This window comes from Canis aureus, chromosome 32, assembly GCF_053574225.1.
Source record: "Canis aureus isolate CA01 chromosome 32, VMU_Caureus_v.1.0, whole genome shotgun sequence".
In the NCBI taxonomy this organism is placed as follows: domain Eukaryota; kingdom Metazoa; phylum Chordata; class Mammalia; order Carnivora; family Canidae; genus Canis; species Canis aureus.
This window is the reverse complement of record NC_135642.1, coordinates 5,400,862-5,412,919: the sequence shown is the minus strand read 5'-3', so window position 1 is coordinate 5,412,919 and position 12,058 is coordinate 5,400,862. Positions and strand designations below refer to the sequence as shown.

Genomic DNA, 12,058 nt, shown 5'->3' with positions numbered 1-12,058 from the left:
GTCTCTAGGCAGGGATAAAGAGGTACTCAGTGTCATGTATTTAAGGGTAAGAACCATGACGTAGAACGGTCAGGTACAATCTAGGAGGCACACAGGAGTGTAAATGACATCATAATGCACATGGAATATACAGAGTTAGCTCAGATTAGTTTGGCCGTGAACATCCACACCAGAGCTGGTAATAGTATCTGACTTTGGTTGTGGATCACAACTTCTATGTGGACCAAGCAAAAAGAATTATCCAATTTAGTCAGTGTTTGCCAAAGAAGCGGGAATTGCATGTTCTCTCCTCCTGCACTGACCATTTAATTAGTTACTATAATAAATGACTGAGGAGAAAAAAAATCTGAAGTAATTGCTGAGGTCAAATATTCTAATTTATTTAATTGGACCCTGGTCTTATCAGAAGAATTCAGAAAACCTTGATATCTGGGTTATTTGTATATCCATTGATTCATTCAACAAAAAATACTTCTTCAGCATCTGTTATAGTTTGAACATTAGCCAGAGTTCCGGGAATACAGAGAAAAATACACAATTTCTTCCCCCTATGAGCTAGACTCACTGGGAGTAGGAGATAGAAACTGGAAGTTACATTGCATCATTGCACCTGGAGAAGGGACAGCTGAGAGGTGGAAAGGTAAGTAAGGGAAGAATATTATTTTGGGAAATGTCTTATTAAAAAAGAAGTGGAAAGAATGGGGAAAACTTTGGTTTCAAGTTAAGGATCTGTCATTCTCCGTGGTAGATGAATGAGGCTTTCTGTCAAATATTTTCTGAGAAGGAAAATTCAGGTCCTTGTCTTTATGAGATTAGCCTCTTTCTTTCTTTCTTTCTTTCTTTCTTTCTTTCTTTCTTTCTTTCTTTCTTTCTCTCTCTCTCTCTTTCTCTTTCTTTTTTTTAGCTTATCTTTCTAAAGGACTTTTACGGGGTGTGGCTAGAAGTGTTTGGACTTTTTAATATATAAGCTAGTTTTTAATTCCTTTCCTGTATTTTTGGGCATATTTGTCTCTGGTTTCAGAATTTGAGGGAAATTTCATTCTGTTTCCTTTTCTCTTTCTCTTCTACATGATTCTTTTTATTGCTCTTGCTCTATTACTTACCCCTTTGCTTAATTTCTGTTTTATCATTAAATTATTTTTTCTCTCCACTCCTCACCATAATTCTTCTCTCTTTATATGTTTTCTTTATCTTCATCTTCTAAAATATCTTATTTTAAACACTTAAGTTGAAATTGCAAAGGAATTAATTCAAATTAATTTAGCAAACACTGACTTCCTAAAACTGACAATTCTGCCCTCTGAAACTCTCCTAGGATGAAGACAGAAATGAATAATGCAGGTGTGCTCTCCTGTAGTGCTTGGAAACACAGAAACCAAATCATGCACATGTAACTATACTGCAGGGCCAAAGATGCTGTGCTAAGTATGAAGTGATACAGGAAAGAGAGGGAACAAGATTTTTTTCCCTGCTAGGATAAATGGGGAGGTTTCATGAAATGGGTGGTACTTCAATGGAGCTGTGAAAAAAAAAATTTCATGATAGATAGAACAACATTTTTTATTTGGAAGAGAGAGTTTGAAGAAAAGGAAGGAAAGAGATTCAGAGATGGGGAAGGGTTTGATTTGGCGACCATAGGGTAAGTTAGTGCTGGGGTCCAAACACAGAGGCCCTAGAATCTTGGGGTTGTGTTTTAATAACCTTATTATAATATTTAAATATTATATTATAATATAATATTATAATATAATATTTCTTTGTCTTCACAAATAATATTATAATATTATATTATAATATTATAATATTTCTTTGTGTCTTCACAAATTCTTTTCCTTTTCCCTTCCTGACTGAACAATACATGACCCTTGTATTTTGCAAGGCTAAGCCTTCTTGATCTTTATTTTTGATTTCATTCATTTCTGCTTTTCCACAGCCACAATTGGTCTGCTTTTCCACAGACCAATTACCTCCAGCTATTGTGCACCTTCATATTCTCCTCTACTGTTCCTGTTCACTTCTCCTGTTTATTCATTAAAAAGTCCTTTTATTTTGGGCTCTCTCCAAGTATCCTTCTCCTCTTTTATTTTTAAATTGTATACGCTCAATAGACTAACTTTCCTAACAACCTATGTTTAACTTTAACCCCGGGCAATTTGAGTTTGTTCCTCTACTGTTCATTCCATAAATATTTATGGGGCACATCTCATGTTACATTCTAGGCACTGAGAATACATTAGTGAAGAATTCCTAGAATGCCTTGCCTTCAAATACCAATTTTTCTTATTATTGATCCCAGAAACACTGAATTGATCCTTATTTTTCTTGATTTCACTGCAACACTATTTATCTTCTGAAATAATTTCATTTCCTGACTTCTAGAGCCCTGAACTCTCTGGTTCTCAGGAAAGTTTTCTTTCCTTGTTTTTTGTTTCTTTTTCCCAGACTTAATTCATTTATTCATGAGAGACACAGAGAGAGAAGCAGAGACACAGGCTGAGGGAGGAGCAGGCTCCCTGCAGGGAACTTGATGTGGAACTCCATCCCAGGATCCGGGATCACACCCTGAGTTGAAGGCAGATGCTCAATCCCTGAGCTACCCAGGTGTCCCTTTCCCAGACTTTAAATCTTGGGCTTTTCTTATAGCATATTTGACCTTTCCTCTAGATACATATATTTCTTGGAGCTTCAATGATCATATCTATGTAGATGATTTCTAAGTGACCTCTCTAGACTTAGTTCCTTAAAAAAAACCAAAACACTACATGTATCACGTTCCTTAACTTAAATCCCCAGAATGCCTAATATGAGCAGTTTGACTATATATCTCCCTCTAAACATTGCTGTAGCTGCATCCTACAGTATTTGGTATAAAGATATTTTGTGGGGATCTTTGGGTGGCTCAGCGGTTTAGCGCCTGCCTTTGGTCCCGGAGGATTGAGCCCGCATCGGGCTTCCTGTGTGGAGCTTGCTTCTCCCTCTGCCTGTGTCTCTGCCTCTCTCTCTGTGTCTCTCATTAATAAATAAATAAAATCTTAAAAAAAATATTTTGTGACTCAGTTTAAAATGTTTTCCAATTTCCATTGTGATTTCATCTTTGACCCAGGAGTTACGAGTGTGTTTCCTAATTTCCAAACACAGGAAGATTTTCCAGTTATATTTTGGTCAGTGGTACTACCTTAAATGTTTTGGGGCTGGAATATGGTTTGTGTGGTAGCAATCTTTTGAAATTTGTTAAGATTTACTCTCTAATACAGCCTATGGTAAAGTTTTGTAGTGTTCTCTGAATGCTCGAGTATTCTGCATATATTGGGGACAGGGATCTCTACAATTCAATTTGATTAATCATGTTTTTAAACCTTCATTATACTGACTGAGATATTTTGTTGGTTTGTCCTAATTGCTCAGCGAAAGAAGTGATAGTTAATTTTCAGAATATAAAAATTAGTGAAAGGGAATAAAGGGGAAAGGAGAGAAAATGAGTGGGAAATATCAGTGAGGGTGACAAAGCACGAGAGACACCTAACTCTGGGAAATGAACAAGGGGTAGTGAAAAGGGAGCCACAGGGGGGTTGGGGGTGAATGGGTGATGGGCACTTGAGGGGGGCACTTGGCGGGATGAGGACTGGGTGTTATGCTAAATGTTGGCAAATTGAACTCCAATAAAAAATTTTTTAAAAAGTACATTGTTTTAGAAATATATTGTTTAAAAGATTTATATATTTATTTGAGAGAAAGGGTCTGAGGGTGAGCAGAGGGGGAGAGAGAGAGAGAGAGTGAGGGGAAGCAGACTCCCTGATGAGTGCCAGGCTGGATACAGGGCTCAATCTCGTGCCCCTGAGGTCATGACCTGAGTTGACACCAAGAGCCTGACCCTTAAGTGACTGAGCCTCTCAGGCGACCCTATATTCTCTTAAATAGATAGTATGGTGGCCTTGTGTTGTGTCAGCTTAGCTAGATTGAACTACATACTCTCAAATTCCTTTTTCTGTATGTTTCCAACTAGAATACATTGTAAGGGAGATGCTTTTGCAATATTTCTAGGTTAAAGTGAAACAGCTGTCCTACTTGTAGTTCACACACTTTGTCATTTCTCTGCTGGCTTGTCTCATTGGTGTGAGGCAGTGGCCAGAACTGCAGCTGCCACACCTCCCTCGGGAGGCTTCTTGAGCTCGTCTGACTTGTGGGCCAGCTGTGCGTTCAGCTCTGTGGTGGAGCGCCCTGGCTTCTGCAGTACATCTGCACCATCGGGGTTAGAGGCGACGAGCACTGGCACTAACTTTTGTCTGACCTCAGAGACTTTAGCTTTTGCTTGTGGGGTCTAGTTAATTCTCGCCTTCCTCCACTGTGCATCCATCTTCTCTTGCTGGCTGCCTGTCCTGTGGACTTCAAGCTATGGTAGCCGGTGCAAAGATAACAGACTTACAGAGACTGCTGAACCAGCTTCCATGGTCATATAAGGTCAAAACACTAACACATCCCTTAGTATATCATCTCCTAGTGGTTCTGCTTCTCTAATGGAACCTTGACTGATATGGTCACTAACCCCAATTTCTTGTGTTTTCCTGTTCTTTCAGGCCAATTTGGAGCCCAAAGTGACTGCAACTATGGGGGGAGGAAATAATTCGGTAGTGTCTGAGATTGTGTTGGTGGGACTCACCAGTTCTTTGGAGATGCAGCTTGTCCTATTTCTAGTTTTCTCTGTGTTCTATGTAACAGGTATTTTAGGAAACCTCCTCATTGTGCTCACAGTGATTTCTGACTCACATTTACATTCCCCCATGTACCTCCTGCTGGCCAACCTCTCCTTTATTGACATATGGGTTTCCTCCATTGCAGCTCCCAAGATGATCTCTGATTTTTTCAAGGAGAGAAAAGTAATCTCTTTCCAAGGCTGCATTGCTCAGATGTTCTTCATTCATGTTATTGGAGGAACTGAGATGGTTCTGCTCATTTTCATGGCCCTTGACCGTTATGTTGCTATATGCAGGCCTCTCCACTATCTAGCCATCATGAACTTCAGAACTTGCATTTCACTCCTGGTGGTGGCCTGGGCCATTGGGATCATCCACTCATTGATCCAACTGGTGTTTGTTGTAAACCTGCCATTTTGTGGCCCCAATGAGGTGGACAGCTTTTACTGTGATCTTCCTCGATTTATTAGGCTTGCCTGCACAGACACCTACAGATTAGAGCTCATGGTCACTGCCAATAGTGGCTTCATCTCTCTGGGAACTTTTTCCATTTTGGTTATTTCCTATATCTTCATCTTGGTCATCGTTTGGCAACGTTCCTCAGGTGGCTTGTCCAAGGCCCTCTCTACACTGTCAGCTCACATAACAGTGGTGGTCTTATTTTTTGGTCCATGTATTTTTGTGTACTCATGGCCATTTCCCACAGTGCCAGTGGATAAGTTCCTTGCCATTTTTGATGTAATTATTACTCCATTTCTGAACCCTGCCATCTACACTTTTAGGAATAAAGAGATGAAAGTGGCCATGAGGAGAATATTCAGTCAGGTGTTGAGCTTCCAGAAGCTGTTTAAGTGACTTTGATATCAAGGAAGACAGGCATCTCTGATATTCCCTGCCGTTGCTGCAGACATGAATCCAAGGAAACACAGCACCATGGGTGGTCTACTGACTAGTTTAATTATTGATTCCAGGATTTTCTTACTGTGTTTTCTGTCCATAACCAAGGAGGATATAGTTTGATTCCTTATGAAATATGACAGAATAAAAAGTATTAATATACAATTGTTTGTACATTTTCTTGCCTCTCCTTGATAAGGAGGATTTTGGACTGGCTTCTTCTTTATCTTTTCCTACTCTGTGTTCCCAGGAGTATCTTTCCTTGTCAGAATGATTTTGTGGTTTGTAATGCAGCATCTGAAGAAAAGTGCTTTAGAAATATTAGAAAATTGCAGTTTTAGGGATAGTGTTTTTTTCTTTTGAGTTTGTATAGTGAGACGTGTGAGAGTAGCTATAGTGTGTGAAGAAATTAAAGACAAAAACAGGATTTTAAAGAGATATTGTTGTCTGTCTCTTACCTTTCAATATATATTGTCCTTTAGTAAATGAAAGCAAAGAACTAAAGTTATTTTGAAGTGTGTGTGTGTTTGTGTGTGTATTTATCACAACATCAGCCTGACATTGGACCACTGGTTTATGGCTTCTTAAACTTTTCAACCAATGCAGTAACAATTATGCATTAACCTTTATAATTACTCCAGTACTTTCAAAAGCTGTATTCCTGTACTGTCAGGGAGTTAAATAATGGGGACCTGGTAATGAGCAAAGACAAGGACCGGTTTATTAATTTTGTCCCAGGTAGTGCTAATCCTTACCCTAATTATAATGAAATCAGCAATGATTCCTCAGAAGTAGGTAACCTGTCTTCTTTTATAGTGACATGGTTAAGAGCACACTCTCTTGGGCCAGACTGCCTGACTTTAAATCTTAGCTTTGTGTTTTGACTAACACATAGATTGCTTAACTTCCTTATGCCTAAATTTTGTCATCTGTAAAATAGAGGTAAGTTGAACCATCTGAATTTTTCTTTTTTTAAGATTTTATTTATTTATTCATGAGAGACACACAGAGAGACAGAGAGAGGGAGAGACACAGGCAGAGGGAGAAGCAGGCTCCATGCAGGAAGCCCAATGCGGGACTCAATCTCGGAACCCCAAGACCATGCCCTGGGCCAAAGGCAGGCACTAAACTGCTGAGCCATCCAGGGATCCCTGAAATTTCTGATCTTTGTTTTTGACTTACTGAAAAGGCAGTTCCTTTATGGTAGATACCTTCCTCATAAGTTTATAAGGCTTCACCAAGCTAGTAGTTGTCAAGTGCTTACAAAATCCTTGATCTAGAGTGTTATATAAGTGCCTGTGCAATGAAATGAAATAAAACATTAAAACCACTTCTCAGTTTTGATGACATTCTTCCATGCTTTCTACAAATTATTTCCTTTCCTTTCTAGATCCATTTATCAGGGCAGCCCGGGTGTCTCAGTGGTTTAACACTGCCTTCCACCTAGGGCGTGATCCTGGAGACCTGGGGTCAAGTCCCACATCGGGCTCCCTGCATAGAGCCTGCTCCTCCCTCTGCCTGTGTCTCTGCCTCTGTTTGAGTGTGTGTGTCTCTCATAGATAAATAAAAAATATATATAAAAAAATCCATTTATCAGACCTTGATGGAGAAACACACTTTTCCTACAGGACTAAAGTATTCTATTTTATTTATTTGTTTATTTAGTTTTAAACATACTTTATTATTTGAGAGAGGGAAGGAGCATCAGAGAGAGAGAAAGAGAGAGCAACCATCAGGGGAAGAAGCAGGAGAGGGAGAAGCAGGCTCCTTTCTGATCAGGGAACCTGATGCTGGGCTCCATCTCTGGACTCTGAGATCATGACCTGAGCCAAAGGCAGATGCTTAGCTGACTGAGCCACCAGGTGGCCCAGGACTGAAGGATTTTAAACATAAAAGTCGTTGAATACAGACTTCAAAATGCCACAATTTGATTTACTTTATATACTTCCTTTCATATTCAAATTGCATCCTAAAGCTCTGTGCAATAGTTCTAAGAAGCCTGTCTTGGTTATCTCTGGTGTTCTTTTTTTTCTCTAATATGCTGGAAGAAGTTAACAAGCTGACTAGGGTATAAAAAAAATTAAATAAATAGAAATTCAATTAACCAAAAAAGGTATTGAATATTTACTATGTTCTAAATCCTATGCTAGGAACTGTAGAAAATTGTGTGAGAAGGATATAACTTGGGGTGCCTGGGTGGCTTAGTTGGTTAAGTGCTCCATGCCTGATTTTGACTCAGATCATGTTCTCATAGGTCCCGGGATTTACCGAGTGTCCACATACAGCAGGGAGTCGGCTTGAGTTTGTCTCCCTCTGCCGCTCTCCCTATGCTTGCATGTGTGCTCTCTGTCTCTCTCAAAGAAATGGCGTCTTAAAAAATAAGGACGTATACAACTGAATTGTACGAAAGGATGATCCATCTCTGAGGCTACAAAAAGCACTTCATAAAAAAAAGAAAAGCACTTCATGAAAGTAAGGGGTGTGACAGGGTGGGCAGACTCAACAACAGGGTTTAGTAGAGGGAATTCATGAATTTGTGAATGTCATGGAAGTGGTTAGACCCCATGCTGACCAGTCTGTGCTGGGTGTGTGCATGCCCTAGGAAGAAGGGAAGCTCATGGGGAGCTCTGGAAGCTTTGGGCAGGTTGACAGCACAGCAAGATGGGGGATGCATACCTACTCTATCTACCTCACTGTCTGACCCGGATTGGTTAAAGCTGACGAGATCTGGCTCTGCCAACTTCATTGACCCTTTATTGCTCTTCTTAGCCATTTTGGACTTCCTGTTGTTGGAAAACACCAATACTCTCATGGCCTGAGACCTGTACACTGTATTTCCATTCACTTGCAAAGACTTTTGCCTGGGTAAAGGCAGGGTTGGCTCTTTCTCATCATTCAAGTTCAACCCGAGTGTCAACTCCAAGAAAAGACTTCCTATCTAGAGAAGTGCCCTCTTGCCTTTGTTCTCCAGTCAGTTTCTATCATATGCTATGTTTGAGCGTCTCCATTTGAATGATTGCGCTGTTTTATTAACTATTTTTTGTTTCCGTCCACAGGGAAAGAAGGTCCATAAAGCAAAAAACAAGATTTTTTTTATCTTTGTACCCAGATGGATGCCTGACCTACAGTGGGAAGTCAATGATTACTTGTTTTTGTCTGGGGAACAAATGGTAAATAAAAGCGGAGAGGGAGAGAAACAACTCTTTCATTCTGAATCACAAGGAATGGAATGAAATAGGAAAAATCTCATAGATTTAGCACAAATGTTGAACTTATTCATAATAACAAACTTGTGGAATCTAAAGTACATTTGTAGGTTACATAAAGATAAGCACAAGGAAGAGAAAAGAAGAATAACTGAAAATCATTTCACTCACATGTAATTGTCAAAATTTTGTTATATTTCTTTTAGGATTTTCCTTTATGCATTTGAAAAATCATACAAAATAGGACCACGTTGTTCTAAAATTCATTTAACAATATGATATGTGAGTCATTTAACGATATGATGTGTAAATCTCTTATGCTGATAATTCTACCTCTAGCATGTAGTTCTTGGTCACTGTGTGGTAATCCAGTGGATGGATGTAGCCATATTGCTTTAGTCAATTCTTCTAATTTTTAGTTATTTCTAATTTTTAGTTTTCAACAACTCTGCTATGAAAGATATTGATGTACCATTTTATATACACATAGCTTTGATTACTTCCTCATAATCACTTGATAGAAATGAAATTGCTGTGCCAAAAAGTATTCGTAAGGCTTGATTAAATATGGCAAAACTGCCCTCTAAGGTGATTGAGTTGATTTGAAATTCCATCACCAGAAGTGAATTACTCATGAGTTTCCCCCATGTTTGCAAACAGTGGATATGTGATTAACTTGAATCTCTGCAAATGCAAAAGATAAAAAATACTACCTACTGATCTCATTGATTTTTTCTACTTTCTAAATGAAATATTACATATTTACAAAATCTGTAACATATATTTGAGCTAGAAAGCATAATAAAATAAATATGTGTGAGCCTATCTCTTGTTGGATCTGCTCTTCCAACCCCTATCCCTTGCTTTTTCACCCAAAACAATCACTAGCCTGGATTTTTTTGGTTTATGCTTCTTTTGTTTGTTTGAAACACAATTGTTCTAAAGAAGTATATAATCTACAATGTTGTTTAATTTTTGCTCATTTTTAAAGCTTACATACATTCTTCTTTAAAGATATATATATACTTATTAGGACTCACTGAAGAGAGAATTAGGAATATATTTTTAAGGAATTTGTCTATTTCATCCTTACCATTTTAAAATTCATTGGTATCAAGTTTTTTATAGTAGTTTCATTACTTTTTAAAAAATGATATATCTATACCATGTTGAGATATATTCCTAGTCGATTTTCCTTCTCTGTTTCTGTCTCATGTCTTCATTTGTTCTTTTCTCTGTGTATTCTGTGTATCACTGAGGTGTACTTTAATATGCAAATAATTGCACATATTTAATGTGTACAATTTTATGAGTTGGATAACATCAATGGAAACATCCATGCTGCCATCACTACAATTAAAGTAATAGATGATATGAAACACCTCCCCAAGTTTCCTTGTGTGTCCTTTAGTTTTACTTTACTTTTTTGCGTGTGTGAGGTACAACACTTACCATGTCTACCCTTTTAGCAAATTTTGAAGGTACAACACCATATTGTTAATCACAGACACTGTGCTGTAAGTGGGTATCTAGGACTCATTCATCTAAAATAGCTGAAATTTTGTACCCAGTGGAAAACAACTGTCTGTTTCCCAGACTCTAGCGATCACTATTGTATTCTATGCTTCTGTAAGTTTGACTATGTTAGATCCCTCATATATGGCAAATCTTGTATTGGTCCCGTGAATGGCTATTTCACTGAGCATAATGTCCTTCAGTTTTATTCATGTTGTCACAAATGGCAGGATTTCCTTCCTTTCCAAAGCTAAATACCATCCCACTGAATATGAATATCAGATTTTCCTCACCCACTCATTCGTTGGTGGATACTTGGCAGTTTCTATATCGTGGCTACTGTGAATTATGTTGCCATAAATGTGGGGGTGCAGTTATCTTTTTGAGATACTGATGTGGTAATTCTATTCTTAATTATTTGAAGAACTGCTGTTTTTGAAGAACCACTTTTTTGCATACGGAATGCACTATTTACATTCCCAGCAGGAGTGCTGGTGTTCCAATTTGTCTACATCCTCATCAACACTTATCTTTTTTTTTTTTTTTTGATGATAGTCTTTTTATTAGGTGTGAGATCATTTCTCAATATAGTTTTGATTCACATTTCCTCAATAATTAATGATGTTGAGCATATTTTCAGATGCCTACTTACCATTTATATGATCTTGAAAGAAGAAGAAATTGGAGGCATCACACTTTTTGATTTCAAATTAATCATTTCAAATACTGCAAGGCTACAATAATTATAACAGTATGGTATTGATATAAACACAGGCATATAGACCAATGAACAGAGCATAGAGCCAAGATATAAACCCATTTGTGTGAATGTCAAACAATCTTTAAGAGTGCCAAGAATACACAATGAGATAAGGATGATATTTTTAACAAATGATGTTGGGAAACCTGAATATTCATATGCAAAACACGAAAATTAATGTAAGGATACCTCACTAAAGTGGAGTGGGAAGGCCAATAGGTGGAGCTCTCATGTCCTACCACTTGTTTCCAATTGCAAATACAAGAGGAAGAGAAGGACCTTGCACTGGATGGTACTTTACTATCCCAGCAGAGGGTAGGTAGGTTTTCCCCTCCTCCAGCCACAGCCCAGCTTATAAAGGACTGTCAAAACTCAGCCATTTAGAAGCCACTATACTTTGAAGTCCCAGTTTAGTCCAGTGGCCTTTTTGTTTATAACAGTCCTTCCCAACTTCCCCTCCCCACCCTTTCTTCTGAGAAAAAAATTATTCCTCTCCTTTGTTCTCTAGACTTGCCTATGGCTTTGCTATAGAGTGCTTCTCCCAAATTTTCTTTGCTATTCCTAAATAAGCCCATCTTTTTGCTGGTAAAATAACTGGCAGCTTTATTTTGAAGGTTAACAACAACAAAAATGGATCCCTAACTTACACCACACACAAAAATCAATTGATGATAGTTAAAAGTTTAAATGTCCATCTATCTGCAACTATAAAACTTCTAGGAAAAGACATTAGGGGAAAAGCTTCTTGACATTGGTTTTGGCAATAATTTATTGGCTAGAACATCAATAGTACACAAGAAACAAAAAACAAAAATAAACAAGTGGGACTACTTCCAACTGGAAAGTCTCTGTACAGCAAAGGCAGTAATCAACAGAGTCAAAAGACAACCTGTGGAATGGGAGAAAATATTTGTAAACCACATATCTCATAAGGGGTAAATTTATAAAATAAAGAAGGGCCTCAACTCAACAGCAAAAACCCCAAAACT

General features: G+C 38.1%; 1 protein-coding gene across 8 annotated transcripts in view; it reads left to right on the top strand.

Annotated features, from left to right (window-relative positions):
* The first annotated feature begins 125 nt into the window (after positions 1 to 125).
* Positions 126 to 12,058, top strand: part of LOC144302912 (olfactory receptor 4F3/4F16/4F29-like) — a 113,063-nt gene continuing 101,130 nt past the window's right edge. For 3 of the 8 annotated variants that reach the window (XM_077880429.1, XM_077880428.1, XM_077880430.1), the window contains exons 1-2: positions 3,650 to 8,060; positions 8,645 to 8,758. In XM_077880429.1, coding sequence (XP_077736555.1) covers positions 4,605 to 5,546 — 942 coding nt within the window. In that variant the 5' untranslated portion in view covers positions 3,650 to 4,604 and the 3' untranslated portion in view covers positions 5,547 to 8,060; positions 8,645 to 8,758. Of the gene's footprint in view, positions 641 to 1,315; positions 1,426 to 3,649; positions 8,061 to 8,644; positions 8,759 to 12,058 lie in introns of those variants that run through there. The other 5 variants (XR_013369907.1, XR_013369909.1, XR_013369908.1 and 2 more) reach the window with 5 other exon arrangements.